At 41.4% G+C, this 20,852-nt stretch overlaps 1 protein-coding gene across 2 annotated transcripts in view; it reads left to right on the top strand.

The window, feature by feature from the left end:
* DOCK8 (dedicator of cytokinesis 8) overlaps positions 1-20,852 on the top strand; it is a 237,852-nt gene that overhangs the window by 148,891 nt on the left and 68,109 nt on the right. For both annotated transcript variants that reach the window (XM_040248157.1, XM_040248226.1), the window contains 9 exons: positions 2,848-2,965; positions 4,696-4,766; positions 5,823-5,961; positions 6,576-6,677; positions 9,763-9,858; positions 10,490-10,724; positions 13,445-13,609; positions 14,709-14,878; positions 17,514-17,609. In XM_040248157.1, coding sequence (XP_040104091.1) covers positions 2,848-2,965; positions 4,696-4,766; positions 5,823-5,961; positions 6,576-6,677; positions 9,763-9,858; positions 10,490-10,724; positions 13,445-13,609; positions 14,709-14,878; positions 17,514-17,609 — 1,192 coding nt within the window. The remainder of the gene's footprint in view (positions 1-2,847; positions 2,966-4,695; positions 4,767-5,822; positions 5,962-6,575; positions 6,678-9,762; positions 9,859-10,489; positions 10,725-13,444; positions 13,610-14,708; positions 14,879-17,513; positions 17,610-20,852) is intronic.

Genomic DNA, 20,852 nt, shown 5'->3' with positions numbered 1-20,852 from the left:
GCATCGGACATAGACTGGCGATTCGATGCTTACATGATATTGTACATGTTTCAATGCCATTCTCCCAAATCATCTCACCCTCTCCCTCTCCCTCTGAGTCCAAAAGTCCGCTATACACATCTGTGTCTTTTTTGCTGCACAACAAAGGAAAATATAAGCAAAGTGAAAAGACAGCCTTCCGAATGGGAGAAAATAATAGCAAATGAAGCAACTGACAAACAACTAATCTCAAAAATATACAAGCAACTCCTGCAGCTCAATTCCAGAAAAATAAACCACCCAATCAAAAAATGAGCCAAAGAACTAAATAGACATTTCTCCAAAGAAGACATACAGATGGCTAACAAACACATGAAAAGATGCTCAACATCACTCATTATCAGAGAAATGCAAATCAAAACCACAATGAGGTACCACTTCACACCAGTCAGAACGTCTGTGATCCAAAAATCTACAAGCAATAAATGCTGGAGAGGGTGTGGAGAGAAGGGAACCCTCCTACACTGTTGGTGGGAATGCAAACTAGTACAGCCACTATGGAGAACAGTGTGGAGATTCCTTAAAAAATTGTAATTAGGATTTAGAATCGTGGACCAAGAGTGAGGAAGACAGGACACTTTCCCAGAGAACATGACACGTCAAATCAGCCTTTGGTGTACTGTTGATACTCAGCTGTTAATGAGATCCAGAGAATTAAGGCAAGCTTGCCTCTGAGAGATGTCATGAACAGTCTGAAAAGGCCATTCTTAACATTTTATTTAATGGGAGCCTTATCTGATGAGAATAGAGCTTGGATAAGGTTAACAGAGTGACTCTGGAGCCAAAGTGCCTGACTTCAGCTCTTGATTGCTGTTTCCTAACTATATCATTTTTTTTTTCATTTGTGTTGTGGGGGTGATGCGATGAAAATAGTATCTATCTATAGGATAATTTTGAAAGTTAAAGAAACTACTCAGCTTAGGATAAATATTCAGTTCAGTTCAGTTGCTCAGTCATGTCCGACTCTCTGAGACCCCATGAATCACAGCACGCCAGGCGTCCCTGTCCATCACCAACTCCCAGAGTTCACTCAAACTCATGTCCATCGAGTTGATGATGCCATCCAGCCATCTCATCCTCTGTCGTCCCCTTCTCTCCTGCCCCCAATCCCTCCTAGCATCAGAGTCTTTTCCAATGAGTCAACTCTTCTCATGAGGTGGCCAAAGTATTGGAGTTTCCGCTTTAGCATCAATCCTTCCAATGAACACCCAGGACTGATCTCATTTAGGAGGGACTGGTTGGATCTCCTTGCAATCCAAGGGACTCTCAAGAGTCTTCTCCAACACCACAGTTCAAAAGCATCAATTCTTTGGCGCTCAGCTTTCTTCACAGTCCAACTCTCACATCCATACATGACCACTGGAAAAACCATAGCCTTGACTAGACGGACCTTAGTCGGCAAAGTAATGTCTCTGCTTTTGAATATGCTATCTAGGTTGGTCATAACTTGCCTTCCATGGAGTAAGCGACTTTTAATTTCATGGCTGCAGTCACCATCTGCAGTGATTTTGGAGCCCAAAAAAATAAAGTCTGACATTGTTGTCACTGTTTCCCCATCTATTTCCCATGAAGTGATGGGACCAGATGCCATGATCTTAGTTTTCTGAATGTTGAGCTTTAAGCCAACTTTTCACTCTTCTCTTTCCCTTTCATCAAGAGGCTTTTTAGTTCCTCTTCACTTTCTGCCATAAGGGTGGTGTCATCTGCATATCTGAGGTTATTGATATTTCTCCTGGCAATCTTGATTCCAGCTTGTGCTTCTTCCAACCCAGTATTTCTCATGATGTACTCTGATATAAGTTAAATAAGCAGGGTGACAATATACAGCCTTGACGTACTCCTTTTCCTCTTTGGAACCAGTCTGTGATAAATATTAATGATACTTATAAATATTAGTATCACTGTTGTTTCTTAAAGTCAGGAATATGATTAATTGAATATATATACATTCATTCTTTTATTCAACAAATAATTTTTTTAGCCCCTACTATGTAAGGCACCAGTGTAGTGCTGGGAATACATCAGTGAATCAAAAACATCAGATAAAAATCTCTGCCCTCATGGAGCTTACTTTTTAGTGGATTATAGTAGTAGTAATGCAAATAGAAAGAAAAAATATACAGTTATAGTCAGCCTAGTATTTGTCCTATAGTTGTTGAATGGATAGGTATATTATTCATAGTGTTGCATTATGTTACCTAGCTAATTGGGCTTAGATGAACTGTCATCTTATATAAGAAAAGAAAGTTAAACCAGTGTAATATGTCATGACAATAAAAAAAAATTGAAACTATGGGGGCTTCCCTGGTGGTCCAGTGGTTAAGACACTGCTCTTCCACTTGAACCAGGGGGCACAGGTTCAATCCCTGGTCTGGAAACTAAGATCCTACATGTAGCATGGTGCAACCCAATTAAGATTGTTTTTTTAGAAAAGTGCTACATGGGATTAGAAAGGAGAAATGAAATTAGGCCATAGTCTGTGGCCATGATTTCTTTTTAAAATGAGCAGAACCTTTTTGTTTTCTTATCTTTGTATCAGATATAGTTACCTCTGGGCCGATTTCCACATTCCAGGACTTTCTCAGCTGCAGCAGACACCTCTCTCTGTGTAGCAAAACAGAGAACAGTGTTGGCTATTATCAGATCACTGCAGTTGAAGAGGAAGAATCAACAATAATGCATTTATTCTCCAAAAGTAATTCACTTCTGAGAGGAAAATCTGCTTCAGAACAGTCACCTTATGAGTGCAGACTTCAGCATCCCCTACTCTAGATCTTACTGATTGGTTCCTCATCTTTTCTTTTCCAGAAACCTTCTCTATGTCTACCCACAGAGGCTGAACTTTGCTAACAAACTAGCATCTGCCCGGAACATCACAATCAAAATCCAGTTTATGTGTGGAGAGGATGCCAGCAGTGCTATGCCAGTAAGGAGGGGAGTAAACATTTGCCTCTAAGCAGGGTGGGCTGAACTTCTCGTCAGTTCACACGGACAAAATCCAGGGCCGATCGGTCTACAGTGTGTGTTGATTCAGGCCAGCACCACTGAGCGTGGGAAGAGCCCTTTGTGGCTGGTCCATTACTGGTCCCAGGATACTGATAGGGAGTCCAGGTCAGCCTAAGTCGAAACTTATTCCACAGTGAGCTGTGACGTTCGGAAATGCGTATCATTTTAGAGGACTGAAAAACATCATGAATTTGTTCCAACCATCCTTACAGCATAAGAAGTAGAGAGACAGGCCCAGGGTGTCAGCTGTGTTTGCTGTGCTTTCAGTTGTATGCTGTGGTGCACATCTACTCAAGCCCCAGTCCACATCTAGAGATTTTTTTTAAAAAGTAATGCCTAGTAACAATAAACATATACCATCTCAACACCTTCTAGGAATGGATCTTCATCCTGAGGTAAAAGATAAATCAAATAATAATAAGTAATGCAGTGTCCCCTAAGCAGCCCCAAACCCCAGAATTTTTGTTTTTTTAACCAGCTGCCTATAAAAGAGATGGTGGTTAGCTATTACTGTTTTAAGTCATAGAATTCTATTGAAGACATTTTTTTTCCAGTGCTCCCATTCTTCAAATATTCACTTTTGATAAAACCATCTTTTAATTAATTAACTTTAATGGCAAAATTGTTTTAAATTGAAGTATAATTGATTTACAGTGTTGTACCAATGTCTGCAATGGATCTTCCCTGCTGGCTCAGACAGTAAAGCGTCTGCCTACAATGCGAGAGACCTGGGTTCAATCCCTGGGTTGGGAAGATCCCCTGGAGAAGGAAATGGCAACCCACTCCAGTATTCTTACCTGGAAAATCCCATGGATGGAGGCACCTGGTTAGGCTACAGCCCATGGGGTCACAAAGAGTTGGACACGACTGAGCGACTTCACTCACTCACTCACCAATGTCTGCAATGTATACAGTAAAGTGATTCAGTAAACCATATTTTAATGTCCCACCTACCTTCCCAACACAACGTGTCTTCTTGCAATGGTTGTGGGGAAGAAACCCGAGGAGGAAGACCCCCTACTTCTCACCGCTCTCACCCCTGGCAAGTCCATCAGGGATGCCAGGCACAACTCTGCAGATCCTGATGGTAGCCAAGGTGCCCAGCCAGGGACAGGTAGGGGCCAGACGCCAGCCTGGTCACCACGTATCGAGCTCTGGGGCCTGGCATGGGCATTATTGAGTCTAGAAGGGACGGCTCTTCAAAAGGTGAGTCCACTTGTGAAGTCACGGGCCTTTTGGGCTAATGTGTGTCCGAAGAAGAGTCTTTCTAAATAGCATAAATATGTGGCCAGTGAAGATCTTAATGACCAAAGCAACCAGGGAAAAGAGGCTGGAAAAGGGATCTCACTGAGGATGCAACCCTTTGACATTGCCCTGTAGCACAGACCTCTAGGTGGAGAGGCAAATGGAGACAGCACTGGCTTTCTAGTCTCACAAGCCTGTGGCCCTCGGTCACTGATGTAGCCCCCTGGGGTCTCAGTTTATTTTTGTAGCCAGTTCTTCTGTATCAGTTGGGTCACATGTAGAACTCAGCGCTCTTAATTTATAAAAATACAGCTCTATGAGACCAGAGCATCCCGCTGGGATGATTGTTGATTTGATTTACTCAAATATCACAGTTAATTTGACCCTTTCTATACTGGCAAACAGGTCATCTTTGGAAAATCCAGTGGCCCTGAATTTCTGCAGGAAGTGTACACAGCCGTTACATACCATAACAAGTAAGTGTATTTCCTAGTTCTAAACATATGCCAAGCTTATTTCATTATCTCCTTGATTTTCTGAATCTTTAGGTGATTCCTCCTACCAGTTTTTAAAATTCAGGGACTAAGGGACAGAGATAGCCCATGCCAGTTCCCTGTTGCTATGTTGCAGACGGACAGGTTTTTGCCAGTAACTGTGATCGGGAGAATGTGTCTTCAAGAACCTAATACTGTTTTGACTTTTCTGGAATCTTCTACCCTAGTGTGATACTGAGAGATTTTATGCTGTTACATAAAGAAAAAAGTGTCCTGCTTAGCTTTGAGATACTGGAGGGGCCAGAAGCAAAATCCAGTCCTCCTTGCTCTGTCTCCTTGTTTTCTATACACCACTCCACACCTATGCCACTACCGACTTTGAGATTTCAGTTGACCAAAGGAGAAATGGAACACTCATTTTTATGTGGGTAAATTGAGTCACAGAATGTCTAAACTGTTATTCACATTTTCAGGATCAGACGGACTTGGATTTGACCGCAGCCTGGCAACCTTGGCCCATTTAAGTACTTTTCTGAATCTACCCTCTTGGACTGAGATGAGGGTTAAATGAGTAATGTACATGAAGCTGTTAGTAAACTCCCGGACTTCATAATTCAGTAAAATCAGGTCCCCTTTCCTTCCTGCATCCTTCATTTGTTTTCCCCAAATTTTTGTTGAGTGCCATCTGAGTGTCATACCCTGTTCTTGAGGTAGAAATGAAAAGGAGGTCAGAGCAGGATTCTACACCTCATCCTTTGTCCAAATTAAGTTATTGGATTTTTCTATTGTGTGCAGGGATTTTTTTTTTTCCTGACAAAGCTTTTAGTTTGTGAGCAGCCTTGTGTAAGTAAAGTGTATTCAGTGACATAAGCTTGATCTCAAGGACTTTCAGCTAGGAGCAGGCTGATGTAAAATGAAGAGTGAAAAACCAAGCAGGCAAATCCTGAGGGGCAGAGGGTCCATGGTGTTACAATTTATAGTCAGAGAAGCCATCATTCTTGCTAAAAGTTATTCGTGTATAATGTGCTTTTGAAACAGGTCTCCTGACTTCTATGAAGAAGTGAAAATTAAGCTCCCTGCTAGGCTTACAGTAAATCACCACCTCCTGTTCACCTTCTATCATATCAGCTGTCAGCAGAAGCAAGGAAACTCAGTAGAAAGTCTCCTGGGATATTCAGTGAGTTGTTTTCAACTTGCAAATTCACACTGCTGTTGCTGGTGCGTCCAGGGTTACCTACAGAGATAAGCAACTACATTCTCTTCACTTGCTTTTTTCCTGTCAGAAGTAGCGGAGTGGAGATGACTTGACTTAGCAAATGACAGTTTCAGGAATGAAAGGTAGTGGGTGATCAATACTGAAAGAATACTCATACTCATTTATAAAGAAGCATAGCAATGTGCATTATTTCCAAAGTGTGTGTGTGTGTGTGTGTGTGTGTGTGTGTATGCTTCACATATAAAAATAACTTTTTCCTCCAAGGAGAAAGAGTTATCTCTGTAAAATATATAAAAGGTAAACTGAACCTTGATGTTTAGACACACACAAACATTGGCTATAAAGAAAAAAATGCTACTAGTTTGGCTCTGAAAGCAGTGAATCACTGATAATACCATCTCAGGAGTTCTCAAGGAATTTAAAATGCAAAGAACTTGAGAGAAATTACTGCCCAAAAGAGCCCTGGTCAATATCTAATCATCATTTAGTTGCATTTGATTATTGTGAGCTAGATAAATTGCCAGAATTATATGCTGTAATAAATACCATTTTATTCTTTACATCATCTGTTTCAGTGGCTGCCAATTCTCGTAAATGAACGTCTTCAAACTGGATCCTACTGTCTCCCAGTTGCCTTGGAAAAGCTGCCACCCAACTACTCTATGCATTCTGCAGAGGTAACCAGCAAGCTCGCCATCAGCTGTTTCCTGTCCAGCCATGGTCTTGGACCATCTTTCCAGACCTACTTCCCATTTCTTTACACATGACCAAGGATGCCCAGTGCATTTTGGGCAGCTGTCATCTGTCAGCACAGGAGGTTTTCAGAGAGCACATTGTTCTGATAGGATGGGAGAAATAACTGACTTTACAACCTCATTCATTTAGATTATTACCAATTCAGAATGTTTGATAAATTCAAGGCAGCATTGTACCTTGTATTATCTATAACAGAGGGATTTTCAGAATAGTGTATTTTAAAAGGGAAGCAAGTACAGCCCACTTTGCTAGCAGTTGCTCTCAGCTCCCTTCCTTATAAAAAGTTCCCATGCCAGATTCTATCAGTTTTTCCTCCGGGTCAGTTGTCACAGTCAGGTGGGTATTGGGGCTCACTCCTCTAAAGATACCGATGTCAACAGTCTTTCCCTCTGGTTTCCTGTGCTGCCCTTTTGCCCACACACTCTGCTGCAGTCCACTCATTCATAGGAGCCCAGCAACTGCTCCGTTCTGCCTGCACCACCCCCGGCTCTCACGCTTCTCAGTCTGGTTGCTGTGGGTTTACATCAATAAGAATTATTTTGAAGCAAATACCAGACATCATTTCCTTTCATATATAAATATTTCAGTATTTTACCTTAAAAGATAAGGGATTTTTTTTAAACCATCACAGTACCATTGTCATACCTTAAAAATTAACAGTATTTCATTAATATCCTCAAATATCCAGTGATCAAATTTCCAATTGTCTCATTAATGTCTTTTTTTTTTAACAGTTGTTTGTTTATATATTAGGATCCAAATAAACTCCATACATTGCTATTGGTTGACATATATGTTTTTTAAGACTCTTAATCTATAGGTTCCTCTTCATCTCTTTTGTTTTCCTTGCATATTTCAAGTTGAAGAATTTCCCAGGAATTTGGATTTTGTTCCAAATTTTAGAGTCAACTTTCTTCCCTACTCTGACTACACAGCACCCATCCCCAGGCTATTCCATTTTATATTTCTCTTTTTTCCCCCTGGAGAGAGAAGCTTCCTTTGCTCTGGGCCACAGGCATATTCCGGCTTTAGATCAAAACTGGTCTCAAACCATCTAAGATCAACCTGAATGTATTCACAGGCATTTCCTAATTGCTTTTTATGATTTGGACATACAGCCCCTTGTTGAAGTCCTCAAAACCGTCTTCTCAACATCAAGCTGCACATTCTAACTTCCTAGAATGCCCAATTATCTTTTTAATGATGCCAAACAAACCTGGATTTGGAGACAGATAAATCTCTATCCAAAACTCAGATTCTGCCATGCCCTAGTGTGAACATGGGTGAATTGCTTACCCTCTCTGAGGTTCAAAGATGAAATCTAGCCCATATCTGCCTACAAAGTTGCTCTGAACATTAAATGAGATCATGGATATCAAGCAATGCTTAAGTAAATATTAGTTCTTTTCCCTACTTGCCCTAAGCTATCTTTATCAATACGCCCTCAGCGTCTCCTAATATCCTTTAGACCTGCACTGTCCAGAATAGTTGCTACTAGCCACATGAGGCGTTTCAAAATGTGATTTGTCCAAATTGAGATGTGCTATAAATATAAAAATGCAAACTAGGTTTCAAAGACTTAGTAACAGAAAAAGAATGTATAATATCTCATCCATCATTCTGTATATTGATTATATGTTGAAACCATAATCTTTAGGCTGTACTGGGTTCAGTGATACTAGTATTAAAATTATAATCACATTAAGTATATTTTAAAATTTGGCTACTAGAAAATTTTAAGTGACATTGATGGCTCATATTATATTTTTAATGGTGAGTATTGCTTTTTGTTTTTGTTGTTTAGTCGCCAAGTCATGTCTGACTCTTTTGCGACCCTGTGAACTGTAGCCCACCAATCTCCTCTGTCCATGAGATTTCCCAGGCAAGAATACCAGAGTGGGTTGCCATTTCCTTTTACAGGGATTGAACCCATGTCCCCTGCATTGGCAGACAGATTCTTTGCCACTGAGCCACCTGGAAAGCCCCTGTATTGCTTTAGCTTACTGCAAACTCCAGTGTCCGCAGGAGTCAGACTCTTTAATGAATGCCAGTTCCTCGTGGAATTTGTTCACACTGGAGACTGTCTTCCCATTCAAGGTCCCTCTGCTCTTCAGCTCAGTGCCATGCTGGGATGCAAGACCAATGTCTTCATATCTTCCAGTTCTCAAAAGATGTTAGAAAAGCAGGCTTTCATGTGAATTTGTCTGATTTTCAAATGTTTGGCAACTAAACACGCCAAACAGCACGTGTCTGTGGGCTGGATCAAGCTTTGGGCCCCAGTTTGTGACTCTTTCTGAGATGGGTCCAAAGGTCCCCAACCCATGTATATGTCCTACCCTTGCAAGTACGGCACGCACCCTTTCGTTAAAATGCAAGAGACACAAAACCCGCACTCACATGGCTGGGTGAGCGTAGGCCCTCTTCCCTCAGTGATGTAAGATGACAGTTCCCTCAGGATTTTAAGGCAATAAATGGTCTCTGAGGACTGCAGGACTATTGACATATAAATGGTATAAAAAGTCATTTTGAGTAATTAAAGCAGGAACCTAGAAGGACTGCTACTCAGATACATTTTGTTAAAAGGGAATAAAACTGCAATCACTCAAAAGCATTAAAATTTCATGCCTTTTAAAGGTATTCTACACTTTGCTCTGGCATTGTTCTGATTAATGGAGAAATCATTAGGATATTACTTTAATTCTTAGAATCAGGATTACCATCTGCTGGATGGAAGCTTAAATTTGACAGATCACTCATTTCAAACCCCTCCTTTCAGCATGAGAAAACAAAGTCCCAGAGAGTCTCACTGACCTGTCAAAATAAAAATAATTAGTTTGGTATAGAACTGAACTTGAATCCAGGGCTCCTAACTCTAAGACCAAGTTGTGTTTTCTAGGGATTTTTATATTTGTATAACCCTGATATCTACTGCCAAGTCACTTTACTCTCCTTGTTAGTAATAAGAAAAGGGAATTGAATTGCTTTTATTTTTCCCTTTTAATACAGAAAGTCCCTTCACAGAATCCTCCCATTAAATGGGCTGAAGGACATAAGGGAGTATTCAATATTGAAGTCCAAGCTGTTTCTTCTGTTCACACCCAGGTAAGGAACATCAAGGTCAAGTTTAAATCAGAGCAAAAGGCTAATAATGAAGATGGGATGCAGCAGAGAGACTCCTAAGGACAGGTCAATGAAAGATCAATGAAAAGCTTTGTGCACGGATAGAACCCAAAAAAAGAGACCTTTTAGTTCTGTGTGGGAAATTGAAACCCTGTTAGGTTTTATTTAATGTTGAAAGAAATAAAGACCTTATAAAAACGTTGAAGCAGCCTGGTGCCTGCACGGTCAGATGTGTCTGTCTCTAACTCTGCCATTTTTCCCCCAGCATTTTTTTCAGTTCTACTTTCCCTTCTTTTCCTGCCACTGAGTTTGCATCAGCTTAAGCCCTTATTTTGGCATTGTGTTTGCCCAGTGTATTTGCCCTTGCCTATAAACAGGTCAGAGTACAAATTAATGTTTCTTCAGTTAATAATTATCGAGAGGATCTATGTTGTGCACACCACTCTGCGAAGAAAGTTATAACCTGGGTCTGAAACATCCATGTCTTAGACCCTCGGCTCTGAAACACTAGATAAGCGGTTCTTCCTAGAAGTCACTATTTGATTGTGTTTATGAATCCACCAGTGAGGGTTGATGGGCTGAGACCCATGAGGCCTGCCATCTGCCTTCCCAGGACAACCATCTGGAGAAGTTCTTCACCCTCTGCCACTCTCTGGAGAGCCAGGTGACCTTCCCCATCCGTGTGCTGGAGCAGAAGATCACTGAGTCAGCGCTGGAACACGAGCTGAAGCTCAGCATCATCTGCCTAAACTCCTCCCGCCTAGAGCCCCTTGTGCTCTTCCTGCATCTGGTGCTGGACAAGCTCTTCCAGCTGTTTGTGCAGCCCATGGTCATCGCTGGTCAGCCAGGTAGGAGGCCTTGGGGGGCTGGGAAGAGACAGGCAGTGCCTTATTTTAGAAACATGGGAGCAGGGCCAATGGCATCTATCGAGGCTTTGAGTCCAGAGGAGACCAAGTCCACTGATGTTTTTTTTAAGACTCCCTGGGTGTTTGAAAAAAAAAACATTAATATAGGCTGCTTAAAGTTATAGATTTTTTTTAAAAAAATAAATGTGTTGAATGACTGAAGGCAGTCCTTTAAATTCCATTCTTAGTAATTGATGGGGGCGTCCCTGATGGCTCGTCAGTGAAGAATTTGCCTGCAGTGCAGGAGATGCTGGAGACTCAGGCTCAGTCCCTGGTTTGGGAAGATCCCCTGAAGGAGGGAATGGCTACTGACTCCAGTATTCTTGCCTGGGAAATCCCCTGGACAGAGGAGCCTGGCAGGCTATAGTCCATGGGGTCACAAAGAATCAGACACAACTGAGCACACCCACAGTAATGGATGGATTCCTTTTATCTCTGAAATATTTTTGCTGATTTGACAACAAGGGAATCCAGTATTTTAAAGAAATAAGATAACACAGATTAAATGGAAGTAAAGGAACACTGTAAATTGAAATTCAGTGTGGTGTGATCCATTTTGTATTGAGATGATATGTCATACCGTAAAATTCACTACAGTGCACAATTGACTGGTTTTTAGTATATTCACTAGGTAATGCAACTATCGCCACTACCTAATTCCAGACCATTTTCATCAGCCTCAAATGAAACGCCATACTCCTGAGCAGTCACCCCATTCTCCCCTCCCCTCAGCCATGGCAACTGCTCATCTTAAATGTTTCCTTTTATCAAATGAGCCCTAAATACAATGTGTAAGACTTCCTTTGGAAATAACATGATGTAGTGCCTGGGTCCAGTGGCTTTTCTAACTGCTTCAGAAATAGACTGGCTTCTGTAGGCATCTTTGCCACTGTTTTCAGCAGGGCTTGTATTATTTTGTGTTTTCCAGCTTAGCAGTTACCTTTGGGTATCCTCCATGCTGCCAGTACTGTGCTTAGAGTTACAGGTTTTGCAATAATAATCAATAGGACTTACAGTAAAATATAGCAAAGAGCAGCAGCACAGGACGCAAGTCCTCAAAGGAACACAGCTAAATATTGTTGGGAGGATAGTGAATATCCATTTGTGAGGCAGAAGGAGCCCCCAAGAAGACTGTGTTTAGGATGGCTTTAAAGGAGGGATAAAAGGAAAGAAGCCAAAATGAAAACAGTGAGATGAGATGAGACTGGCAAAAGCAGAGAACCAGAGTGTCTGGTTCACCAAAAAAAGTGGTTCAGAAAATAGTATCAAAATATACTTTTCTGGAAGTGTCCTTAAAGAAGGAAATAACACTACTGGGCCGTGTAATAGGAGTAAGTTGGTGGGGAGGGAGTAATGGACGTGTAGCCTGGGACATACGGGGGAACTTTCAGAGCTAGGGCAGAGCCTGACCTCTGAGTCCCTGGGTGTATTGTATCCTGGAGGACGTTCTGTACCTGCACAGACAAGGCGTCCTGTGTTGTCAGGTAACTTCTCATACATGTAGCTGGTGCCTCTCCAGCTAGATCCCTGCAGAGTGGCCATCTCTTCCTTCCCTGGATTTCTTTCTACTTTCCTCCCCCACATGTTTGGTATACTACTTGATAGGCCATCCCCAGCTGCTAGACAAAACATTCATACGCACATTTTGGACTCTGGGGTGTTGGAACAGGCAGAATGGTTGGAGGCGCTTATTCTCAGAGTATTATTCAGAACTTACCTGTGTCAGGCATAACAGGAGGCATAGTGGGGAGACAACAAAGTAGGAGACATGCCCTTGGCCCTAGAAAGGCTTTTAGCCTATTGGAGAGACAGAGTTCACCACTGGACATAGTCTAAGAACCTTGTGATATGGTGTCAATTAATCCCAGGACTGAGTGGAGTCAGAGGCTTCCTTGAGGAGATGGGAGTGTGCCAGGCATTGAAGAGTAGGCATGATTTAGTTGGTGGGAGCAGCATGGGCTTTCTAATTGAGGACAACAGCATGAGCAAAATTGCAGAAGTGAGATGCAGACGCTATGGGGACAGTATAAAGACTGCCTTATTTTATTTGAACAGGAGAGGGTACCAGGTGAAATAAGCAGGGTGTAGCCAAATTGTGGAGGGCTAGAGCTCCTAAACACAGAGCCTATACAGTGAAGCATTGTTTGTACAGGACTGTGACATAATACACAGAAGTTTTTAGGTTAATCTGTGCACCAAGAGTCTGTGTTGTGCAACAGCCCATCTCAAAGCAGAGTGTGCGTAAGAATGACCTGGGCGTCTTGTTAAAATGCAGATTCTGACTCAGTAGGTCTGCGGTGGGGCCTGAGATTCTACACTTCTAACAGGATCCTAGATGATACTGGTGATGTCAGAGCGGTCCCCACTGAGTAGCACCCACTTGCAGCATGGTTTCCAGAGGGGAGGCTATCTGGACACGCTCCCATCTTGGTCCTGAAAAACCACAGCACTGGCAGAAGGAGAGATGTGAAGTCCTTTGCAGGAGCAGAGCCGCACACTGGAATTTACTAAAACAACTCACCCTGCCCCAGGCCACCATCCTGACTGGCCTGGTTCAGCTGGTCAGTGGCCAGGACTCCTTGTCACTGCCCCCAAAGAATGTCCCACCTCAAGTTCATTAAGGACCCACTGTGGGGCCACCCATTTTTCTCTCGGTTCCTCAGCCAACTTCTCTCAGTTTGCCTTCGAGTCCGTGGTGGTCACCGCCAACAGTCTGCACAACAGCAAGGGCCTGGGCAAGGACCAGCATGGGAGAAACTGCCTGCTGGCCTCTTACGTGCACTACGTCTTCCGCCTGCCGGAGCCGCAGAGAGACATGCCCAAGTCAGGTACCGTCACCCCCGAGCGCGCGTGGGAGTCTGGTGGGCAGGGCACCCTCACCCCCACCCCACTGCTACAGAATTCAAAATAAAAGTAAAAGCCCAGAAGTTAAATTTTATTTTTCAGAGTGAGAAAAACTTACATGAATGTTGAAATTGAAAGGTTATTTCTAGATTTTTCTGTCTTGCTTTCTATCAGCCTTCTTCCTCTTTTTTTGTACTCTGAGCATTTACTGTTTTCTGCTTGTTTGATAATCCGTCACTGATCTTTACCCAGTTGGTAATTTCTAATTCAGCTGAGAATCTCTTTTTGTAAGAGCTGGGGAAGTAACAACAGATGCCTAAGATTCTAGGAGAATAATGATAAGGAAAAAATATGTCTTTGATAGCAGTGGTAAGCAGTGGCTCCTAAACATTACATTATGAAAAAATAAATCCTTTTTCTCATTTCCTCCCAAACTAAACTGAAATAATAATTCATTTCTCCACTCAACCAGAACATCTGGTCAGCATGATATAAAAAGTAGCTTCAATCAGTTAACAAAATTCCAGGCCCTAACAAAGGAACTTGGCATGTTTATTAGTCCATGTAGCCTCATTTCAAGTATACCTATAATTTCAAATGTTTTTTAAAATACTTGTAATATTCACAGACTTAACTAATCACCTTTGAACATATGTAAATACTTAAAGGCAAAACACCTTGCTATATATAGTGTATTCATATTCTTATAAAGCTCAGAGGGTTCTCAAATCTCAGAAATGCAAGACTTATAAATCTGTCATTTAAATATTAATAAATAAAAATACCCACAATTCTAGCTTGTCTTGAGAAATAATAAGCTAGAGCTGAGGAGCAACCCTTGTCTTTGGATGAGACATGTCCCTGCAGTTTACCACAGTCCTTACCTCTCCCTACTGCCTTACACCCTATCTTTCCCCCCAAAATTGTCTCCCTTAGGCATTTGCTAATAAGACCCTAATTCCAAGACCTAATCTGTTGCGTGTCTGCTCTGCTATCTACCCCATCCCTCCTTGGTTCCTTCTCAAATCCGGTAAGTGACTCTGATCCCTTTCTGTTGACATGTCTGTACCTGGTGGGTTGCAGGTGGCCCCACTGTCCTCCCGGACCCTCGCTACCACACGTATGGACGCACATCTGCTGCAGCTGTGAGTTCGAAGCTGCTGCAGGCCCGGGTGATGAGCAGCAGTAACCCAGACCTCGCGGGGCCACACTGTGCAGCAGATGAGGAAGTTAAGAACATCATGTCTTCAAAGGTAAGGCCGGTGTCAAGCCCTGGACTGAGACATGGGCTATTTAACTTCTCACTAACACTTGGAGAGACAACACAAACTCAACCACCCCTGCTGCCTACTGTCTCAGTCAAATGCACAACTTTCAAGTTATTAAAATTCTTGTATTTTGAAATCACTGAGACCATTCTGAAAGATGTAGAGGCATTTGGGGGTCTGAGCAGAGTTAGTGGACTTTGGTGGGAAGTTTCTTGAGCATAGCTGGTTTAGCCCCATGGCATCTGTGAATACCTTGAGTTTTATTTTCAGGGGAAAAATTAGCTTTAACTGTTTTTGATGCCTAGAAAGGGTTTTGTTTTTTTTTTCATTTTGTTTTGTATTATTTTTTAATACCTGCCTTTTAGATTTGTTAACATCCATAGATTGATTATCCCATGTAAGAACCCCAAAGATCAAAGCCAAGTTTTATAAACAAAAATTGAGATCCTGAGAGGGTTGGTGACTTGCCCTAGATTGTTTTCCTTTCATAAATTCTTCATTTTTTTTCATAAACTTTTTATTTTATAAAAGTTTTGGATGTATAGAATTACATTTGTATATAACTGAAAATTTTTGTGTGCTCAATAGTTTTCCAGTTATTAATATTTTACATTAAAATAGCACATTTGTCACAATTAATGAACCAAATGTAACATGTTATTAACTAAAATTTATATTTTATTCAGATATTCTCAGTTTTTCCTGAGTGTATTGTTTCTATTCTATTCTATCCCACCCAGGATACCACATTATGTTTTGTAGTGATATCTCCTTAGCTCCTTTAGGTTATGACCTTTCTTAGATTTTCCTTGTTTTTGAGGACTTTGACAGTTTCGAGGCATACTGGTCAGGTATTTTGTAGAATGCCTCTCATTTGAAATTTGTTTTAATTGTGATACAATTCACATACTAAAAAATTCACCCCGTTAAAATGTATAATTCAGTGGTTTTTCATGTATGCACAAAACTGCCATGAATTCTTAATCTCATTTTCTTTCCAGTTATCTGTGACCTCAGGGTGGCTAATCTTTTAGAATAAAGTCATTTTCTCTGATGAAGATAAATCAAACTCTTTAGGTTTTGACATCATTTCCTTTGAGACACCCCCTTGAGACAGTATGTTGTGAGACAGAAAATCTGGAGACCAGGGTTGGGTCTTCTTGATCTGATCGCACTCCAGCCTGTGGTCATAGGCAAGTCTGTTCCTGCCCTGAACCTGATTTTCCTTGTTTCTACAGAGGTTCTGAACCCTGGGTGAATGTAAGAATCATCTATAGATCCACTTCTAGAGATTCTGATGATATATAGGTTATATCTTATGAAATTCTGTGAAATACCCTTTTTGATATACCGAATAAATGCAAGGATGTGCTGGAGCTGGTTCATAACAATTTCTGAGAACTAACTGTTAAATTTCCAGGAATTTTCTGAACCAATTGTTAAACACAGACATTATTAAAAGTTAAATTATATCAATTAACACATAAGTTATATGAAAAACAAAGGTAATCTAAATGCACTGTGGTCTCCTGGAACAGAACAGGACACAAGTGGAAAACTGGTGAAATCTGAATAAAGCCTATGGTTTAGTTAACAGTTAATGTGCAATGCTAATCTCTTAATTTTGCAAATATACCATAGTTATGTAAGATATAACATAAGAGGAATTTGGTGAAGAACTTTCTGTGCAACATCTGCAACTTGTCCATAAATCTGAAATTATTCCATTTTTACAAGGGAGTACTCAAATCTCATCCCTCTGTAAGTATTTTACTGTATTTTATTGTTGTCTGTATTTTCGAGGTTATTTATGTCTGTTGTTTCTGTGCAGTGGAAATACTGTATGGTTGGTTTGCTACTGCATATCTCTTCCCAACACCATATTCAGTAATGCCATGCTAACTTGAAATCAGGCATGACGGAAGCATTCAGAGCACAGAAATTGGCAGGTTCTACAGATCAGCCCCTCTCCTCTGAGAGCTGGTTGTTAAGCATTTGCCAGCACACCATGGTTCAGTTTCACATCTAAGTTCCCTTTAGGCAATATCATTTCAGATTGCCTAGGGGAGAAGTGGATAGCAGCTATTACTGGCAGATTTGATTTTTACAGTTTCCTTTAATGAAAGTGAAGATTTTTAATTTCTCTGTGGACTGGGTTAACAATTTTTTAAATTATTTGGTAGTGAGGGGAGCAAATTTTGTCTAGAAGAATCAAGCCTCATCTTCCTTTCAGAAGTAGTCTTTTTTTGACAAATTATTAGTGTCAAGGAGACTGGGAACAGTACCATGTTAACCCACAGAGAGGCACTGTTCCCACACATATTTTTCCCCTTCTCTTCCAGTTAAGTCAGAGACTTAGTTGCAGGGACTGTTTCTTAACTAGGATGTGACTCTAGGTGGCTCCATACCAGCTAACAGTGAATATCTCAGGAGCAAATAGAATTAGGTATATTTTACCTTATTTGCTTTGTTTTATGTTTATTTTAGGCAATTGTTTCACCTTTGTAACCAGAAAAAAAAAATACATTAACAAGAATTCAAAGCTGATTTCCAGGCCATTGGCTCATCTTTCTGGGGACCACTGTGGGTTGACTGTGGAGTCATGGTTTGTGTATTTCAGATTGCTGATCGCAGTTGCAACCGGATGTCTTACTATTGCTCCAGCAATAGTGATGCTCCAAGTTCAACAACAGCCCCCAGGCCAGTCAGCAAAAAGGTACCGAACAGGGCCGTGTGAGAATATGTTGCCCACCTTCTCACTGTTATTAAAAATAGTACTCTCCTTCCTTGTTCCCGCCCTTCTAATGTACACACCAAACACAAACACATACACATACACACACACGCAAACACACTTTGGCAGCCCTGTCCCAGATCCCCCATTTTCTGACCACCCAATTACCTCCTAACTCAGTGGTTCTCCAGCTTACTGTGTATCAGAAGTACTTGGGTGATTTGTTAAAACTGACTGCTGGCCCCTAGAGTTTCTGATTCAGTAGATCCAAAATCACTGCAGATGGTGACTGCAGCCATGAAATTAAAACACGCTTACTCCTTGGAAGGAAAGTTATGACCAACCTAGACAGCATATTCAAAAGCAGGGACATTACTTTGCCAACTAAGGTCTGTCTACTCAAGGCTATGGTTTTTCCTGTGGTCATGTATGGATGTGAGAGTTGGACTGTGAGGAAAGCTGAGTGCTGAAGAATTGATGCTTTTGAACTGTGGTGTTGGAGAAGATTCTTGAGTCCCTTGGACTGCAAGGAGATCCAACCAGTCCACCCTAAAGGAGATCAGTCCTGGGTATTCTTTGGAAGGACTGATGCTAAAGCTGAAACTCCAATACTTTGGTCACCTCATGTGAAGAGTTGACTCATTGCAAAAGACTCTGATGCCCTGAGGGATTGGGGGCAGGAGGAGAAGGGGACAACAGAGGAAGAGATGGCTGGATGGCATCACCGACTCGATGGACATGAGTTTGAGTGAACTCCAGGAGTTGGTGAGGGACAGGGAGGCTTGGCGTGCTACAATTCGTGGGGTCACAAAGAGTCGGACATGACTGAGCGACTGAACTGAACTGAAAGTAGGGTCCAAGGGTTTACATTTCTGACAAGTTCCCAGCTGATGCTAGTCCAGGAACCATACTGTGTTAGCTTCTTTTTTAGTAAAAGGAGAACTGGAGACAATTCATCCTCAACACAGTGAAGGCAGTAACTAGGTATCATTTATTTCAGTGGCAATCCACTCCAGTATTCTTCCTGGGAAAATCCCATGGACAGAGGAGCCTGGCAGGCTGTAGTCCATAGAGTCACAAAGAATGAGACACGACTGAACATACAGCATTTCAGTACTGTATCAGACATGAAAAGCTTCCTTGTAATTCTTTCTAATCAGCCTTACGTATGAATTCAGAGACTTGACAAGGTGTTAAACTGCCCACCAGGTCTCTTTATATTAATATAATTCTTCAGTTGTCCCATGTTATGTGATCTAAGGGTGGGGAATAAAAAAAAAAACAAACCTGTCTGCCCCAAGTTTTCACCTCTGCCTGATATCCAAGGGTCTCATCAATTTAGTCGCTACTTAAGTTAATGTCTTGAGTGTCTTTCAAGACCCTTATAAAAATGTAAATATGCTGATTGGAAGGCTAATATGGGAAACTCTTTGCAGAAGCTAACAGGGAAATATGTGTATTCAACAGGGCCCAAGGGAATGAACCTCAGCACAGCTCACTTTGGCCTTGGTGAGGGAAAGATCAGGCATGGGGAGGCCCTGGAAGGTCCGGTGCTGCAGACTTGGCACAAATCTGGGCCCCGCTTGTCTGGAAGGGGGTACCAGGAATTAATTCTAAAAGGAGAAGTGAAAGAAGATGTATGAAGTGTTGAAAATAAAGATGTCACTTACTCTAAATCTTAGCTTTGGGCTTTGCAGGGACTGGTTACAAGCACTATTTTCCTTCTTAAGGACCATGATTTGCCTACGCCTGTTTTCTTCAGGCAGAGCCTGATTTCTTCTGGGAGCAATTAATTTGTTTTGATTTTGTTTCTGGCCATTTCAGTGACCAGAAGAGAATCATTTCATTTCAGGGGGAGGTCTAGCCAGTGTGTATCCTTAGTTGCTCAGCAAACAGGGTTTAGCTGCTTGGCTATTTTCTGTAACCTCCAGAGCGAGGTGTTCTTGTAATAATGTTGCCTGGTAAGCAACATAAATTACTTTAAGAAGCAGCTTATCGTCCTCTAATCTCCTCTTGCCATAAGACTCTGGCGGTCAAACTGACCTATTTCCAACAGTTACCTTTGAAGCTTGTGGAGCATCTGTTTCTTACAATGGGAAGATCCAGGAATAGCCGAGTTACATCACAGGCAAGCTTAGACCACCTGCTAGATTAACATGCAGCCCTGCACCTCTCCCAAGAGGAGGAACTTCCCTGAAGTCTCACATGTTTTCATATATATTAAAATTGTAAAGGTTTGACTCACTCAACAGAATGAAGTGGGACCAATGACAAGCGGAAACACTTCAGCACTCTCCATTTGTCCCCGTTAATCATCCAGGGATGTCACTAGTTCAAATACCCAGACATCTGCACAGAGAACTTTCTGTTTGTCTCCTTTTAGTTTATGTGAGTAACTCTTCAATTTTACTGTAATTAAGAATCAGTAAATTGTGTTGTATACCTACCATACAGTGTGGGTAATTTAAAGGTTTATCAAGGGTAAGCTTTGCTCTAATCAATTTTTACTTTGAGTGTTGACTTTAAAACTTTATTTTCACACATGCCATTACCCTAGGATGTGATATTAGGGTATTCAAGTAGTTTCAGCTTTCTTACCCACTGAGTAATAAAAAATATGAGTTCATCTATATTTATTCTACATTTTATGGTTGTAAGATAAATGAAATCCACAGAAAATGCTCAGATGTCATTTTTGCCATCAGTTAGAGTAACCAGCTATCGCAGTTTTCCTGGGTCTTAGAGGGTCCTTGGGATGCAGGGCTTTCCGTTTTAAGGCCAGGACAGTGTTGACCGGTGAAAAAATGCACAACCTAAAATTTGAGAGTTATGTTTCATTGGGGGATATTATTGAGGACTGTACCCTAGAAAACAGTCTCTCGGTTATCTCTGAGGGACTATTTCAAAGAGTCAAGGGAAGAGCCAGGATTTATAGGAGGTTTTACTGGAAAAAAAACCAAAAACATGTAGTTGCACATCAAAAGATGTTCATAAAAACCAGACACCTTGAGTTAATGATTTTATTGTTTTTCTGTTTATGGGAAGATAAAAAAATCTGGGCTCATTGAAATTATTCCTTAGATGTGCACCTTTACTATCTAGAGTCAGTATCTTGTCTTTCCCCATCCTGAGTTCCCCTCAGGATGCACTGTCTGCTCCATCATAGTGACTGATGGCCTGGAAACATTTGTGGCTTAGTGAAATGACAGGCAAACTGACATGGGT

This window comes from Oryx dammah, unplaced genomic scaffold (genome assembly GCF_014754425.2).
Source record: "Oryx dammah isolate SB20612 unplaced genomic scaffold, SCBI_Odam_1.1 HiC_scaffold_1, whole genome shotgun sequence".
NCBI lineage: Eukaryota > Metazoa > Chordata > Mammalia > Artiodactyla > Bovidae > Oryx > Oryx dammah.
Note: the sequence above shows the minus strand (reverse complement) of the source record. Positions and strands in the feature narration are given on the sequence as shown.